This window comes from Manacus candei, unplaced genomic scaffold (assembly GCF_025592945.1).
Source record: "Manacus candei isolate 608988 ecotype Guabito, Panama unplaced genomic scaffold, ASM2559294v1 h1tg000308l, whole genome shotgun sequence".
Lineage (NCBI taxonomy): Eukaryota > Metazoa > Chordata > Aves > Passeriformes > Pipridae > Manacus > Manacus candei.
Genome location: NW_026138356.1, coordinates 1 through 17,476, shown reverse-complemented (window position 1 = coordinate 17,476; position 17,476 = coordinate 1). Strand labels below are relative to the sequence as shown.

General features: G+C 49.5%; 1 protein-coding gene and 1 long non-coding RNA gene across 3 annotated transcripts; one reads left to right on the top strand and one right to left on the bottom strand.

Moving 5' to 3' along the window:
* The first annotated feature begins 382 nt into the window (after positions 1–382).
* PIP5K1A (phosphatidylinositol-4-phosphate 5-kinase type 1 alpha) lies at positions 383–13,294 on the top strand. Of its 2 annotated transcripts, none has more exons than XM_051775500.1 (15): positions 383–449; positions 2,402–2,436; positions 2,939–3,016; positions 3,600–3,730; positions 4,173–4,290; positions 5,204–5,356; positions 5,986–6,285; positions 7,006–7,211; positions 7,920–8,003; positions 8,459–8,507; positions 8,697–8,781; positions 10,789–10,926; positions 11,563–11,692; positions 12,373–12,457; positions 13,159–13,294. In XM_051775500.1, exons 1-15 carry the CDS (start codon positions 401–403, stop codon positions 13,159–13,161), a joined length of 1,644 nt encoding a protein of 547 aa, XP_051631460.1. In that variant the 5' UTR covers positions 383–400; the 3' UTR covers positions 13,162–13,294. The 2 variants fall into 2 exon arrangements, with proteins under 2 accessions (XP_051631460.1, XP_051631461.1); XM_051775501.1 differs by having other exon boundaries at positions 12,347–12,457.
* A 1,822-nt stretch (positions 13,295–15,116) lies between these two features.
* Positions 15,117–15,758, bottom strand: LOC127465020 (uncharacterized). Its single transcript, XR_007901816.1, has 3 exons — positions 15,614–15,758; positions 15,417–15,460; positions 15,117–15,241 (listed from the first exon to the last, which is right to left on the bottom strand). It is a non-coding gene; the product is annotated as an uncharacterized LOC127465020 (long non-coding RNA).
* Between the last annotated feature and the right edge of the window lie 1,718 nt (positions 15,759–17,476).

Sequence of the window (17,476 nt, the reverse complement as noted above, 5' to 3'; positions counted from 1 at the left end):
ACGGGGAAGGCACTGTGGGCGGTGACATCACACGGTGACGTCACAGAGCGACGTCACTCCGCCCTCCGCCCGTCACGTGACTCTGTGGGAGGGGGTGTGGCTCTGCCCGCTCCGCGCATGCGTCCTGCGCGCCCGGCCGCGTGTCCCCCGCTCCCCCCCAACTCCCCGCGGCCGCCAGGGGGCGTGACCGAGGCGGGAGTGGGCGTGGCTTTGCCCAGACGGGGCGGAGCCGGACGAGAAAGGGGGTTGTCGTCTATCCCTTTAGTGGGCGTGGCTTGGCGGTACGGGGCAGATCCCTGGGGGCGTGGTCTCGCCTTGCGTGGGCGTGTCCCGTCCCGCAGTGGGCGTGTCCGGCTTGGGCGTGGGGAGGGTGGGGGGGGGTGAGCGCGCGCGCTCCAAGATGGCGGCGGCGGGGCCCGAGTCCGGCGGGAGCAGCGGCGGCTTCGGCGGTACCGACCGGGAACGGGGCCGCGAACGGGCCGCGGGAGGGCCGGCGGGGCTCCCGGGGGCTCCACGGGGGGCGAGGGGAGCGGCTTCGGGGGCGTGAAGGGGTGAGCGGGGGCGGGGGAGGGTGTGGGGGCTGAGGGGGCTCTGAGGGCTGGGGGGGGCGAGGGGTTTTTTTGGGGGGTATTTGGGGCGTTTTTGGGAGCGCGGGGGTTGTGAGATTGCGGGGCTGAGGGGGATGATGGGGTGTGAGGGGGGTCTGGGGGGGCGGGAAGGGCGGGGGTGCCCTGGGGGGTCTTTAGGCCTGAGGAGGCTCCGAGGGCCTGAGAGGCCTGTGCGATGAGGGGGGTTTGGGGGGTCTTTAGGGTGTTTTTTGGAGGTGCGGTGGGTGTAGGACTGTGGGGTTCTGCGATGCTTGGGAGGTTCGTGAGGGGTGTTTTTTTGGGGGGGAGGGTGATGTGTCTTCGGAGGGTTATTTTGGGGTGTTGGGGGGGGTCTGGAGCTGCCTGAGAGGGGGCTGGGGTTCCATGGGGTGGGTCGGGAGCATTTTGGGGGGGTCTGGGTGTCCCCTGGGGGGGTCTGGGGGTACCCTGGGGGCGTCTGGGGGTGCCATGGGAGGGTCTGGGGGTGCCCTGGGGGGTTCTGGGTGTGCCATGAGGGGGTCTGGGGATGCCATGAGGGGGTCTGGGTGTGCCATGGGGGGTTCTGGGGGTTACCTGGGGGGGTCTGGGGGTGCCCTGTGGGGGTCTGGGGGTGCCATGAGGGTGTCTGAGGGTGCCATGGGAGGGTCTGGGGGTCCCCTCGGGGGGTCTGGGGGTACCCTGGGGGGGGTCTGGGGGTGCCCTGGGGGGGTCTGGGGGTGCCATGGGAGGGTCTGGGGATGCCATGGGAGGGTCTGGGGATGCCATGAGGGGGTCTGGGGGTGCCATGGGGGGTTCTGGGGGTCCCTCGGGGGGGTCTGGGGGTGCCCTGGGAGGGTCTGGGGTTTCCCTGGGGGGGTCTGGGGGTGCCAGGGGGGGGTCTGGGGGTGCCATGAGGGGATCCAAAGCTGCCCTTTCCCTGTGGGAAGTGATCCAAGCTGTCCTTTCCCGATGGAAAGTGTGGCCCGGGCCCTTTCCCTGGGAAAAACAGGGATTTGGGGGGGGCTCGGGTGGGTTTGGAAGGTGTGTGTGGGGGGTTGTTGGTGCCAAACTGGGAAATTCGACTCCCAGTTCCCGGCGATGAGTCAGGGACACCCCCCCGGGGGTGGGAGCAGGGCCGGGAAGCCCAAATTGGGATCCAAATCCCCCCTCCCGGAATCTGGGAATGCTCGGGGGGGGTGGGGGGGGTTTTCATCTCCGAGGGGGGGGCTCGTTTGGACCCGCGGGAGGCAAAAAATCCCGTGGGAATAGAAACGTTAAACCCCCAAAAAATCCAGGGCTTGGATTCGCTTGGATAGCCCGGAACGGGAGCCGGGAGAGAATCCAGGGAAAGGGCTGGAAGTGCGGGGGGTGCCGGGAATTCCCGGGGTCGGGAGGAGCCACCGGGGGGGGGGGGGGGGGGCGGAGACCTCGTTTGGGGCGAATTGTGGCGCTTTTGGCGCTTCCAACCTGTGGCCGTTCCCCTTCCCTGCATTCCCGGGGGGAATTCCAGCCCTAAATCCCCCTTTCCAACCTGTGACCGTTCCCCTTCCCTGCATTCCCGGACCTAAATCCCTTTTTTCCAACCTGTGGCTGTTCCCCTTCCCTGCATTACTGGGGGGATTCCAGCCCTAAATCCCTGTTTCCAACCTGTGGCCGTTCCCCGTTCCCCTTCCCTGCATTCCCGACTGGAATTCCAGCCCTAAATCCCTCTTTCCAACCTGTGGCTGTTCCCTTTCCCTGCATTCCTGGGGGGATTCCAGCCCTAAATCCCTTTTTCCAACCTGTGACTGTTCCCCTTCCCTGCATTCCCTGAGCGAGGCTTTTCCTCCTGGCAGGTTCTTCCGCCGTCAAGAAATCCCTGACCCCCGAGGTAAGTCTGGGAGAATCCCGAATTCCAGGGGTTTTCCTGCTCCTTTCCCACCTCAGGGTTAAACCTGGGGGCAGCTTTTCCTTTGGGAAATGGGGAAAATCCCAAATTCCAGAGGTTTTCCTGCTCCTTTCCCACCTCAGGGTTAAACCTGGGGGCAGCTTTTCCTTTGGGAAATGGGGAGAATCCCGAGTTCCAGGGGTTTTCCTGCTCCTTTCCCAAGTCAAGGTTAAACCTGGGAGTGCTGGGAGCAGCTTTTCCTTTGGGAAATGGGGAGAATCCCAAATTCCAGAGATTTTTCCTACTCCTTTCCCACCTCAGCCTTAAACCCGGGAGCAGCTTTTCCTTTGGAATTCCTGCTCCAAACCCCCCCAGTTTGTCCTGGAAAAACTCCCAATTAACGGGAAAAAACCCCAGATTATTCCAGCGGTTCCAGGCAGCAAAATTCCTCTCAAATATCCGGTTTTCCATCCTTGACTCTTCCCAATTTTCCCTGTTTTCCCAGATGCCGGGAGGTTCCGGCCAGACCATCAGGAAAGGCCACAGAGGGGTGGATTCCACGGGGGAAACCACCTACAAAAAGGTAATTTTGGGGCGTTTTTCCCCCTTTTCCAGCTCCTTTATTCCCACTTTTTCCTGAGGAATCATGTACCAGAAGGTTGGGAATGACGGGAAATCCCCAAGGAAAAAAAGGACCTTTTTGTGCTCTGGAGGGAAGGGGGGGGGTTTAAACCTCATTCCCAGGTCTGCTCTGGGAATATTCCCAGGCATTTTGGGATGTTCAGTAGGAAGGGATGAGGAGTTTGGGGATATTCCCGGGGATTTTAGGGATGTTCAGTAGGAAAAGGGATGAGGAGTTTGGGGGTATTCCCAGAGATTTTGGGATGAGGGGTTTGGGGATATTCCCAGGGATTTCAGGACCAGGGGTTTGAGGATATTCCCAGGGATTTAGGGATGAGGGGTTTGAGGATATTCCCAGGGATTTCAGGACCAGGGGTTTGAGGATATTCCCAGGGATTTCAGGATGAGGGGCTTGGGGATATTCCCAGGGGTTTGGGGATATTCCCGGGGATTTCGTGACTTTCAGTAGGAAAAGGGCCAATCCAGGACCTTTTACCTCCTTCCCATTCCCGTTTTTTCTTGGCTCCCCTCCCCTGGCCCCGCAGACGACGTCGTCGGCGCTGAAGGGCGCGATCCAGCTGGGGATCACCCACACCGTGGGCAGCCTCAGCACCAAACCCGAGCGGGACGTGCTCATGCAGGACTTCTACGTGGTGGAGAGCATCTTCTTCCCCAGGTCTGGCAGTCCCAAATCCCTGGGAATGGCCCCAAATCCCCAGGAATGTCCCCAGATCCCTGGGAATGTCCCCAAACCCCTCGGCCCTGGGAATATCCCCAAACCCCTCATCCCAAAATCCCCAGGAATATCCCCAAACCCCTCGTCCCTTTTCCTACTGAACATCCTTAAATCCCCGGGAATATCCCCAAACCCCTCATCCCAAAATCCCTGGGAATATCCCCAAACCCCTCATCTCAAAATCCCTGGGAATGTCCCCAAGCCCCTCGTCCCTTCCCTGCTGGAATCGCCCAGCCCCGGCTGCTCCGGGATCGATTCCCTGTGGGTTTTCCCACTCCCCTGTGGGTTTTCCCACTCCCCTGTGGGTTTTCCCACTCCCCTGTGGATTCTCCCACTCCCCTATGGATTTTCCCACTCCCTGAGTGTCTCTCCCCCCGTGCAGCGAGGGCAGCAACCTGACCCCAGCCCATCACTACAACGACTTCCGGTTCAAAACCTACGCCCCCGTCGCCTTCCGCTACTTCCGGGAGCTCTTCGGGATCCGCCCCGACGATTACCTGGTGAGGGCTTCTGGGATTCCACGATTTTTGGGGATTTTTTGTGATTTTTTGTGATTTTTTGTGATTTTTTGTGATTTTTTGTGATTTTTTGGGAATTTTGGGGAATTTTTGGGATTTTTTGGGAATTTTTGTGATTTTTTGTGATTTTTTGGGGGGGATTTTTTGGGCAATTTTCCCAATTCCCAGAGTTTGGAACGGGTGTTCTTCACAGCATTCTTTTGAATGGTGTATACAATATGTAATATATGATATGCAGTAGGTAATATATAATATATAATATTTAGCATATAATATGTAATATGTAGCACATAATATGTAATATATAATAATGCATTATATAATATACAATATGTAATATATATTATATAATATATATAATATATAATATGTAGTGTGTAATATGTAATACATAATATGTATTTTTAATATGTAATATATAATGTGATACATACTATATAGTATATAGTATATACTATATACTATATAATATGTATTATATAATATATAGTATGTATATATTATAATATTATATGTATATACTCTAATATTATATACTAATATATAATATGTAATGTGTAATATGTAATACATAATATGTATTATATAATATATAGTATGTGTATACTATATTATTATATGTATATACTATAATATATACTATATAATATATAGTATGTAGTATATAATATTTAGTATATAATATATAGTATATAATATATAATTTGCAATATATATAATATATAATTCTTTCGAATATTACACAAATATTCAGAAACCTTTTCACACTCATTTAATATTTATCCAAACACTTAAACCCAGAGATTTATTGCCCGAGCCGGGAGCCGGGGGTGTTCCCGGCCCGTTCCCTGCCGGAATTCCATGTTCCCTGACCCCTTTTCCCCCTTTTCCCCAGTACTCCCTGTGCAGCGAGCCCCTCATCGAGCTCTCCAACTCGGGCGCCAGCGGCTCCCTCTTCTACGTGTCCGGCGACGACGAGTTCATCATCAAGACCGTGCAGCACAAGGAGGCCGAGTTCCTGCAGAAGCTGCTGCCTGGCTACTACATGGTCAGTGGGAATGCTGGGGACCTTGGGAATCTTGGGAATGCTGGGGACCTTGGGAATCTTGGGAATGCCGCCCTCGGGAGCCAGCCCAGCCCAGCCGGTGCGTGGGATCAGGGAGAGGTGTGGGGTGAAAGCGCCTTGAGCTCATCCAGGGCCTGGGCAGGGACACCTGCCAAGAGCCCCGTCCAGCCTGGCCTTGGACACAGGAGTTTAGGCCCAGCTTGACCCTGATACCTTTGGCTTGGCCTAAGGGCCAGGTTTAAAAGGTTAAGCTCAGTCTGGTCACACAGAGTTCAGCTCTTTAAATTCCTCCTAACCCCACAGATGTTTGTGCTGTGATTATATCCCAAAACCACGTTCTTTTCCTTCCTAATTCTGTCCAGTGTCTCTGCAGCCCTGAGAGTTTAGACCCAGCTTTATCTTAATACCTTTAGCTCGGCCTGAGGGCCAAATTTCAAAGATTGACCCCGAGATCTTTTGCTCTGAAGCCTCAATTTGAGTGAAGGAACAACAAACTCCTTCCTCCCTCTGGCCTTTCCCGTCTCTTCCCCGTGTTCCCCTTTGAACCAGGGAGAAACCCCCAAATCCTGGATGGTTTTGATGTGTTTTTTCCCCTGTCCTTGGCCTTCCAGAACCTGAACCAGAACCCCAGGACCCTCCTTCCCAAGTTCTACGGGCTCTACTGCGTCCAGGCGGGCGGGAAGAACATCCGCATCGTGGTGATGAACAACCTCCTGCCCCGCTCGGTGAAGATGCACCTCAAGTACGACCTCAAGGGCTCCACCTACAAGCGCAGGGCCTCCCAGAAGGAGAGGGAGAAGGTCTTCCCCACCTACAAGGACCTGGATTTCATGCAGGACGTGCCCGACGGGCTCTTCCTGGACTCGGACATGTACAACGCCCTGTGCAAGACGCTGCAGAGGGACTGCCTGGTGAGCTGGGGGGGGGACACAGAGATTTCCTGGGATTTCAGCCTTTTCCTTGGGAAGGGGGTGGTGGCTCTGCCTTAGGCTTGGGAGAACGGGGAGGTTTTGGGGTGGTGTGGGTGGAAAGCGGTGGCTGTATTTGCAACCTTCCATCTCTGGAGAGGAGGGCAGGGAGCAGAGAGTCACAGAATCATGGAACCATAGAATCATAGAATTATAGAATCATAGAATTATAGAATCATAGAATTATAGAATCATAGAATTATAGAATCATAGAATTATAGATAGAATCATAGAATTATGGAATCAGAGAATCATAGAATTATAGAATCATAGAATTATGGAATTATAGAATCATGGAATCATAGAATAATGGAATTATAGAATCATGGAATCGTGGAATTATAGAATCATAGAGTCACAGAATCATAGAATTATAGAATCATAGAATCATAGAATCACAGAATCATAGAATTAGAGAATCATGGAATCATAGAATCATAGAATTATAGAACCATAGAATTATAGAATCATGGAATTACAGAGCCATAGAATTATAGAATCCCAGAATTATAGAATCCCAGAATTATAGAATCCCAGAATTATAGAATCCCAGAATTATAGAATGCCAGAATTATAGAATCCCAGAATTATAGAATCCCAGAATTATAGAATCCCAGAATCAGAGAATCAGAGAATCAGAGACTCACTGCCTTTCCCCCCCAGGTCCTGCAGAGCTTCAAGATCATGGATTACAGCCTGCTGGTGGCCATCCACAACATGGACCTGGCGCAGCGGGAGCAGGGCCTGGCCGACGGCGCGGCCCCGGCGGACACGCGGCGCCCGGCGGCGCAGAAGGCCCTGTACTCCACGGCCATGGAGTCCATCCAGGGAGAGGCCAGGAGGGGGGGAACCATCGAGACCGACGACCAGTAAGGCCGGGGGGGCTCTCCCAGTAAAGCTCCAGCAGGAGGGAAGGGGGTTCTGCTGTCCCCGGAGGGGTTGGAGCGGCCTGGGAGAGCGGGAGGTGTCCGTGGCCAAGGTCCTTCCAAACCATTCCAGGTGGGATTTTAGGGATAAGTTCTGCCCTGGGAGGGTGATGAGACCCTGGCACAGGTTATTCTATGGCTGTCCCATCCCTGGGAGTGTCCCAGGCTGGGTTGGAGTGACCTGGGACAGTGGGAGGTGTCCATGGGATAGTGGGAGGTGTCCATGGCCGAGGTCTGGGGGATCTTGGTGGATTCCAGCCCCAACCATTCCAGATGGGATATGGAATTAGGGATAAGTTCTTCCTTGGGAGGGTGATGAGACCCTGGCAGAGGTTATTCCATGGCTGCCCCATCCCTGGGAGTGTCCCAGGAGTGACCTGGGACAGTGGGAGGTGTCCATGGGATAGTGGGAGGTGTCCATGGCCGAGGTCTGGGGGATCTTGGTGGATTCCAACCCCAACCATTCCAGGTGGGATTTTAGGGATAAGTTCTTCCCTGGGAGGGTGATGAGACCCTGGCAGAGGTTATTCCATGGCTGCCCCATCCCTGGAAGTGTTGGAGTGACCTGGGATAGCAGGAGGTGTGGGAAAAGGGGGTTTCCAGCCCAATTCCAGGATTCCCTGGCTGACTGCGGGCCCTGGGCTCTCCTAGGATGGGAGGAATTCCAGCCCGGAATTCCCGGGGGGAGCGGCTGCTGCTCTACATCGGCATCATCGACGTCCTGCAGTCCTACAGGTGGGGCATTAATTAATTAAGGGGTTCATTAAATGTCTGAAACACAGATAAACCTTTTTAAAAATTATTTTAGTTTTACTATAATTTATTGTAATAAATTATATTTTATTTTTAGAATAAATAATGTTAAAATTAGAATCATAATTATTATATTTTATTATTATATATTTTATAATATATTATATAATACATTACATTATTATATAATATTATGATAATTATATATTATTACAATTATATATTATAATTAATAAACATGTTATTTTATAATAAATAATTATAATACAAATTATAATTTATTTTAATATAAATATAATTATTAAATTTTATTATTATTTTCTATAATATATATTATTTCATCACGTATAATATTATAATTATATATATTTAAATTTTAAAAAATGAAATATTAAATGAATATTTCAATGAAATATGAAATTGTCCTTCCTTGTCAGGTTTGTGAAGAAGTTGGAGCACTCGTGGAAGGCCCTGGTGCACGATGGGGTGAGTGAAAACAGCCCTTTTTTTGGGGAAAAAACCACCTTTTTAAGCCTTTTCCAACCACTGCCCTTGTTCCTCTGGGCTCAGAATCCTGGCACAAAAATCTCCCTGTCAGAAATAAGTGTGTTTTTTTTAATTTCCCTGTTTTTTGCTGTTGTTTCCTCAGCAATATTTGTGTTTTTGCCCCCCCAGGACACGGTGTCCGTGCACAGGCCCAGCTTTTACGCCGAGAGGTTCCAGCGCTTCATGTGCAACACGGTCTTCAAGAAAATCCCACGTGAGCCTTTGGAATTAAAATATAAAAAATTAAAATAGAAAAAATTAAAATCCAAAAAATTAAAATCCAAAAAATTAAAATTTTTAAAAAATTAAAATACTAAAAATTTAATATATGTGTATATATATATAAAATTAAAATATGAGAGGTTCCAGCGCTTCATGTGCAACACGGTCTTCAAGAAAATCCCACGTGAGCCTTTGGAATTAAAATATAAAAAATTAAAATATAAAAAATTAAAATAGAAAAAATTAAATGTTAAAAATTAAAATATAAAAAATTAAAATATAAAAAATAAAATATAAAAAGTTAACATATTAAAAAATTAAAATATAAAAAATAAAATATAAAAAAATTAAAATCCAAAAAATTAAAATGTTAAAAAAATTAAAATACTAAAAATTTAATATATATCTATATAAAATTAAAATATGAGAGGTTCCAGCACTTCATGTGCAACACGGTCTTCAAGAAAATCCCACGTGAGCCTTTGGAATTAAAATTAAAATATAAAAAATTAAAATATAAAAAATTAAATGTTAAAAATTAAAATTTTAAAAAAATTAAAATACTAAAAATTTAATATATATATATATAAAATTAAAATATGGGAGGTTCCAGCGCTTCATGTGCAACACGGTCTTCAAGAAAATCCCACGTGAGCCTTTGGAATTAAAATTAAAATATAAAAAATTAAAATATAAAAAATTAAATGTTAAAAATTAAAATGTTAAAAAATTAAAATATAAAAATTTAAAATATTAAAAATTAAAATATTAAAAATTTAAAATATAAAAATTAAAATATAAAAAAATTAAAATATAAAAATTTAAAATATAAAATATAAGAATATAAAATATTAAAATAGAAAAATTAAAATTTAAAATATTAAAAATTAAAATATAAAAATTAAAATATAAAAAAATTAAAATTTTAAAAAAATTAAAATACTAAAAATTTAATATATATATATATATATAAAATTAAAATATGAGAGGTTCCAGCGCTTCATGTGCAACACGGTCTTCAAGAAAATCCCACGTGAGCCTTTGGAATTAAAATTAAAATATAAAAAATTAAAATATAAAAAATTAAAATCCAAAAGATTAAAATGTTTAAAAAATTAAAATACTAAAAATTTAATATATATATAAAATTAAAATATGAGAGGTTCCAGCGCTTCATGTGCAACACGGTCTTCAAGAAAATCCCACGTGAGCCTTGGCAATTCCCTCTTTTTTTTCCCCAAAATTAAAAAAAATATATATAAAGAAAATTAAGATATTAAAAAACCGAAAATATAAAAAATTTAAATGTTAAAAAAATGAAAATATAAAAAAATTTAAATGTTAAAAAAAGTTAAAATCTAAAAATTAAAAGATGAAAGTTAAATTATAAAAATTGAAATATTTAAGAAAGTTAAAATATTAGAAAATTAAAATGTAAAAAAAAAATTTAAAATATTAAAATATATATATATATATATATATATATATATAAAATTAAAATATGTGCAACATGGTCTTCAAGAAAATCCCACGTGAGCCTTTGCAATTCTTTGATTTTCTCCCTGTTTTTTTTCCTCCAGGAACTAAAAAAATATATTAAAAAAAAATTTTAAAATATATAAAAAATTAAAATATTAAAAAAATTTCCTTGGAAAAAATAGGAAAATCCCACGTGAGAGTTTGCAATTCCCTTCTTTCCCTGCTTTTCCCCAGAACTAAAAAAATATATTAAAAAAGAATTTAAAAAATAAAAATATGTAAAAAAATTAAAATATAAAAATTAAAATATGAAAAAATATTAAAAATAAAATCTAGAAAAATTAAAATATTTTAAAATTTATATATTTAAAAATATTTTTAAATTAGTATATTTTAAAATTAAAATATTTAAAAATTAAAATATTCAAAAAATATTTTAAAAATTAAAATATTAAAAACTTTAAAAAATTAAATATTAAAAAAAAAATGTAAACTATTCCAATCTGTTTCTCCCTGGCAGTGAAAGCCTCCCCTTCCAAGAAGAGCCGGAGCGGCCCCGCCATTCCCAGACGGAGCTGCCCGGGGGGGATCCCAGCCCAGCTCCACGGGGGCTCCGACCCCAAAGCACAAGTGACCACCGAGGCAGACGTGGAGCAAGGTTGGGAAAAATCCCAAAAATCCCTCGTTTTCCAGCTTTTTATCCCATTGGAGCTGCCTGTGGAGCTGGGCGGAGAAAATAGGGAAAAAATACGATTGTTTGGGTTCTGGGAGTGCTGGGACAGGAACAGGGGGTTCTCCACATTCCAGAGGTGTGGGATTCCAGTGGGATCCTGATCCCTGGAATTGTGCTGGTGGTGGGACAGGAACAGAGGGTTCTCCACATTCCAGAAATGTTTCCAATGGGATCCCAAGCCCTGGAATTGTGCTGGTGGTGGGACAGGAACAGGGGGATTCCTGGTTTGTTTCCAGTGGGATCCCAAGCTCTGGAAGTGGTGGGACAGGAACAGGGGGTTCTCCACATTCCAGAGGTGTTTCCAGTGGGATCCCAAGCTCTGGAAGTTGTGGGACAGGAATAAGGGGTTCTCCAGGTTCCTGGGGTGTCTCCAGTGAGATCCTGATCCCTGGAATTGTGCTGGTGGTGGGACAGGAACAGGGGGTTCTCCACATTCCAGAGGTGTTTCCAGTGGGATCCCAAGCCCTGGGAGTGGTGGGACAGGAACAGGGGGTTCTCCAGGTTCCTGGGGTGTCTCCAGTGGGATCCTAATCCCTGGAATTCTGCTGGAACACCTTTTAGGATCCCACCTCGGCCGCCCGGATCTCCTGCCCCGGACTCTGCCCGTGGACGAAGCCAACAGCGACTCGGTGGCCACCACCCTGTCCACGTCCTCCCTGGGCAGTGGGGGCCTCAATTCCCCTGCCAACAGGTGAGGATGGAACTCCTTGGCTCCTTCCCAAGCCTTTGGATTCCCTCTGGAATGTTCTGGGCCAGGGGCCGTGCGTGGGGGGCTCCGGAGTGTTCCCAAGTGGGAACGTCCCTGTCCCCATCCCTGAGTTGTCCTTGTCAGGTTCCTGCTGCTTCTTGCTGGGTGGCTTCTGCTTCCCTGGGGGACTTGTGCTTTTAATCTCGTTAATTTTAATCTAATTAACAAAATATTGTTGATTATTTGGAGTTAATTTGGCCCGGAACGGCGGGGAGCTCGCGCTGGTCCGGCGAGGTTTCGGTGCCAAAATTTGTGTGATGGGATTCAAGGTGTGACCTTTCCAGAGGGTTGGGATCTTCTGGGACTCCAGGAGGGCTCAGCACTGAGCTCCCACAGCTCCCAAACATCCTGGAATCGCCTGGAACCTCCTGGAAAGCTCATGGAACCTTCTGGAAAACACCACCCCGGGCTCGTTTTTAGACCCGGAGGGCTGATTTTTTGGATTATTTAAGTGTTTTTTTGACTTTTTAGATGGTTTTTTGGCTTCCTCCACCTAAAATTTTGCCCAAGGATTGCTGTGCCGGGATATTCCCGTGGCTGGGAAGAGCAGGGGCCCCTGGATCTGTGGTTTATTGACCTTTAAAACCTGCTTTACAGGTGTCCCCCCCCTTCTGTTTCCCCAGCGGCTCCCCCGGCCCCTCCATCCCCGAGCGCTCCCTGGAGCTGAGGGAGCAGCTCCAGGACCTGCAGGAGACAGAGATCAGCTTTGTGAGTATTCCCAGAGGGAAAAGGCAGCCCTGGGATGGATCAGGAGGGAGGATTTGGGGACTGGTGTGATCCCTGTCCTGTTGGGAACACGGAATTGGGAGCGGGGCAGGAGCAGCTCTTCACCCCTCCCCAAATCCACCTCCCTGCTCCTGGGGGGGGATCTGCTGCCCCAAAAGTGGATTTGGGAATCAGATAAAAGGGGGGAGGAATCAGAGAAAACCTGGGATTGGATAAAAAGCAGGGAATTCCCTCATTCCTGAAGGCCTGGAATTGTGCTGGTGGTGGGACAGGAACAGGGGGCTCTCCAGGTTCCTGGTTTGTCTCCAGTGGGATCCCAAGCCCTGGGAGTGCTGGGACAGGAATGGGGGATTCTCCAGTGGGATCCCAAGCCCTGGGAGTGCTGGGACAGGAATGGGGGATTCTCCAATGGGATCCCAAGCCCTGGGAGTGCTGGGACAGGAACAGGGAGTTCTCCACATCCCAGAGGTGTCTCCAGTGGGATCCCAGGTGGGCTCTGGAACACCCGGGGTGACTCTTCCCAGGCTCATCTCCTCTCCACTTTTATTCCAGATGGGACTGAGGGGGGGGTAAATAAAACCTCAGCACCACCTCCACTCCTTTCCCAGGGCGGAGAATTTTTGGGAATGCCTTCCCTGAGGTGTTTTCCCTGCTCACCTTGTCCCTGTTTTCCCCCTCCCCAGTGAATCTGCACCGACAGCGCCGCGATGGACCCGGGTTTGTCCCCACAAACCCTCCTTTATCCTCTTGGTTTTTTAAAACTCTCCGGACAAAATCCTGGAAGCTGGAAGGCCCTGGATACACCTGGGATGGTGTTCAAGCCCCAGGGGCACCTGGAAGTCTCCTCAATCCCACCCTGTGGATTCTCCTGCCTCGGAATCCCACTGGGAAGAGGAGGAGGAGGATGGAGCTGCTCCATGAAACCCTTGGGAAAAGGATCTGACTTTTCAGGGAGAAAAAAACCCTCCCTGGGGAATTCCCAGTGGGAAAAAAGGGCATTGGAGCCTCCTCAGTGCCAGAAGAAAACGTGATTTCTTTTATATCTTCCACCAGGTGGTTTTTTTTTTAATTTAATTGCTCCTCCCAAATTCAATCCTGGCCCTTTTTTTAGTGCTGCAAGTCCGGGAATTCTTAGGATATTTTATTAATAAAATAGGGTTTGTTTTAGGTTTTTGTTTTTTCTTTTTTCCAGTGTTTGCACCAGGAAATATCCCACGGGAGAGAAGGGGGAGGAGCAGAACCCAAGGAAAAGCTCCTGTCTCCCCCTCCTCCCTTCTCCACCTCCCAGGATTTTTGGGATCAGGGAGGATTTGGGAATCTCTCCCAGCCCCAGTTTTTAAGCTCCTCCCTTCCTGGGATTTGCAGGGTGAAGGGGCACTTTTTTTAAAAAGTTTTTTCCTAAAAAAAAACCCCACCAAAACCAAACCACCAAACCAGGACCAAACCCACCAGCTCCAATCCCATCCCTGTTTTTATAACTCCTTTTGATATCCCACCTGGATCCCGAGCGAAGCCAAAACTCCCGAGGCCGAAACGGGACAGAAATCCCAAAAATTTCCAGGTGTTTTTTTGGAAGCTTGATTTTTAAAAAACATATTTTTGGGGTTCAGAAGGAGGGATTTTCCTGCTGCCACGTGCCTCTGGATACCCCTGGATACCTTTGGACACCCCCTGAGCCTCCCAGATCCCGGAGCAGACCTCGGACGTTTTATTTTCACTTCAAATGGTTGTTTTTTAAAGGCAAAAAACCCAAGAAAAACCAAAAAAAAAAAACAGGAATGAAGTGACTCTTCAAGGTTGGAAACTTCCCTTCTTTTTGGTTTTTCTTTTTTACAGAGCTCTGAAAAAAAACCCCCAGGAATTTATAAAGATTCCTCTGGGAATTTTCCTCAAGGGAGCGACGAATGTAGAGCAGAAAAGGAGGTTTTTTTTTAGTTGATATTCCAGAGTTTCTCTTCCCAACTCCCCCTTCTCTGGTATTTTTTTAAGGAAAAGCTGGGGGTGGTTTTTTCTGATTTTTAATTTTTAAGAAAACTGTCCTTTTTTGCTCCAAAAAGCCCACATGGAACGGCCTTACCTTGGGGGGGTGTGGAGCAGGAGTTTGGATCTCAAAGGGCTCCTCCAACCCTTCTCCAATCCTGCTGGAGGTTTTTTTTCCCCCCTTCTCCCAGCAGATTCCCCCACTTTTCTCCCTGGAATAACTGTCTATATTAGACACTTTTTTTTCCCCTTCCCTTCCCAGCTCAGATTGGTTCCTTGTGTTTTTTTTATTTGGAAAAAAAACAACCCCAAGGCTCCTTTTTTTTGTTTTTCTTTTTTTTGTTTTTTTTTTCAGGATTTAATATTTATGAAGCTGTATTTAAAGTGTTGGGATTTCAATCCCTTTTTTTTTTTTCCTGGGAATAGTCGACCCAGGAATGGGGAATGGGGGGGTGTTTGTATCTCTGCTTTGTTACTGGTGTTTCAAAACTGCCTTTTATTTTTTTCTTTTGGGGTGTGCGTGTCCCGAAACGGCCGGAATTTGGGAATTCTGGGGGGGGGCTCTTTCCCCAGTGATGCTGCTCTGGCTTCTGGATGGACACCAGGGGATGGGATGTGGAGCATGGATGGACCTTGCCCGATCTAGGGATGGAATTCTCTCGTCCTGCTTGGTGTCACCGTCAGCTTTGTCACCCCTGGGACACCCAGGAGGGTCACCAGGAGCTCTGGATGGACAGCTGGGGATGGAATGTGGATGGATGGACCTCTCCTGACCTGAGGATGGACCTTAGCTGAGCTGGGGATGGACCTTTCCTGACCTGGGGATGAACCTCTTCTCACCTGGGGATGGACTCTCTCACCCTGCTTGGTGTCACCATCATCTTGGTCACCCCTGGGACACCCAGAAGGGTCCCCAGGAGCTCTGGATGGACAGCAGGGGATGGGATGTGGATGGATGGACCTTTGCTGAGCTGGGGATGGACCTCTCCTGTCCTTGGGATGAACCTCTCCTGACCTGGGGATGGACTCTTCTGTCCTGCTCGGTGTCACCATCAGCTTTGTCACCCCTGGGACACCCAGGAGGGTCACCAGGAGCTCTGGATGGACAGCAGGAGATGGAATGTGGATGGATGGACCTCTCCTGACCTGGGGATGGACCTCTTCTTACCTGGTCATGGATTTCTCTTGTCCTGCTCAGTGTGACCATCACCTTTGTCACCCCTGGGACACCCAGGAGGGTCACCAGGAGCTCTGGATGGACAGCAGGGGATGGAATGTGGATGGATGGATGGACCCCTCCTTCCCTCCTCAGCATCATCCTCATCCTCATCACCCCTGGGCCCCCCCAGAGGTTCCCCCCCGATGTCCCCTGGGCCGTGTGACGTTTGTGGACACGCAAATACACGTGTGATGCTGAACCCCCGCGGCTCTGCCTCTGTCTGGGGGCCTGGGGGGACAGGGGACCTCCCTCGGGTGGGGTGGGGGTCAGGGGGAGAAGGTGGAGGGGTCATGGGGAGGGACATGGGGACAGGGGACCTCCCTGGGGTGGGGTCGGGGGGGGTCACAGGGAGGGACACGGGGACAGGGGACTCCCCGGGGTGGGGTGGGTGTGGTGGTGGTGGGGGACAGTCTGGGGGCCATGGGGGATATGGGACCTCCCTGAGGTGCAAACACCTCATTTCTGCCCCGCTGGGGGGGTGTCGGAGGGCGGGGCCGCTCCCCAGGATTTGGGGGGGTGAGTGGGGGGGGGGGCGGGTGGTCTCTCCCTGGTGACGCGTGGGGACCCCCGGCGCCATCACCGCCCTCCCCAGGACTACAACTCCCAGCATGCCTCGCGCGCCTCGCCCCGCTAGGACGGGGTGCGCTGATTGGCTGGGCGCTCCCCACCAATGGCGGAGCGCGTTGTTGGCGGGGGTGGGGGGTGCGGGCCGGCGCTGAGGGGCCAAGATGGTTCTGGAGAGCACCATGGTCTGGTGAGGGAGGGGAGCGGGCTGGGGGGCTCCGGGACACCCCCGGGGCGCACCGGGATGCCCGCGGGAACACCCCCGGCACGGCCGCGCCGACCCCGCTTTCCCTGAGTCATCCCGGGGAGGGCCTGGGGGGCTGGGGGGGGACAAGGAGGCTGGGGGGGCTCGGGGGGTCTGAGGGGCGTGAGGGGACAGGCAGGGGCTGGGACGGGTGTGAGGGGGTCAGAGGGGCTGGAGAGGGCATGGTGGGGGTCTGAGGGGGCTGGAGAGGCCGTGAGGGCACAGGCAGAGGCTGAGGGAGGACTGAGGGGGGCTTGGGGGAACTGAGGGGGGCTTGAGGGGTCAGGCAGGGGCCGAGGGGACTGAGGGAGACTTGAGGAGTCTGCGGGGGGCTTGAGGGGACAGAGGAGGGCTTGGAGGGGGCCTTGGGGGTTAGGCAGGGGCTGAGGGGGCTTGGGGGGTCTGAGGGGGGCTTGAGGGGTCAGACAGGGGCTGGGGGGTCTGAGGGGGATGGGGGTCTGCTGTAGGGGCAGAGGTGGGGGCTCAGGAGAGAGTTGGCGTGAGGGGGGGCAATTGGCAGAGCGGGGGGGGGTCCCCATTCCCTGTGGGACAGACTGGGGTGTCCCCATTCCCTGTGGGACAGACTGGGGTGTCCCCCATTCCCTGTGGGACAGACTGGGGTGTCCCCCATTCCCTATGGGACAGAGTAGGGTGTCCCCATTCCCTGTGGGACAGACTGGGATTTAAGGGCCAACCCCGTGGGATCTGCCCGGGTTTTGCCATTCCCGGGGCTCTCCCTGTGCTCTCTGGGATCACCCGACCCGGGATCAAATCCCCTCCCGTTCCTGCTGACTCATGTTTGGGGCCCCTGCCCCCGGGGCTGCTCCTTGGAGAGCGGGAATTCTCGGCTATTCCCTGGATTCTGAGACAGGGAAACACTCACTGGGGGGGGTTTTCCCCCAAGAAACCTTTCCCGTGGTGTCACAGCTTAAGGAATTCTGGGAATGCTCCTTGAGAAGCTTTAATTTGGAGCTGGACTCCCCCATCCCTGGAA

Bases quoted from the DNA above. Each gene is read 5' to 3' on its own strand.
- PIP5K1A (XM_051775500.1), top strand. From the start codon at position 401: ATGGCGGCGGCGGGGCCCGAGTCCGGCGGGAGCAGCGGCGGCTTCGGC. The intron at 450-2,401 runs GTACCGACCGGG...TCCTCCTGGCAG, and splicing joins GAGCAGCGGCGGCTTCGGCG to GTTCTTCCGCCGTCAAGAAA. The intron at 5,357-5,985 runs GTCAGTGGGAAT...TTGGCCTTCCAG, and splicing joins TGCTGCCTGGCTACTACATG to AACCTGAACCAGAACCCCAG.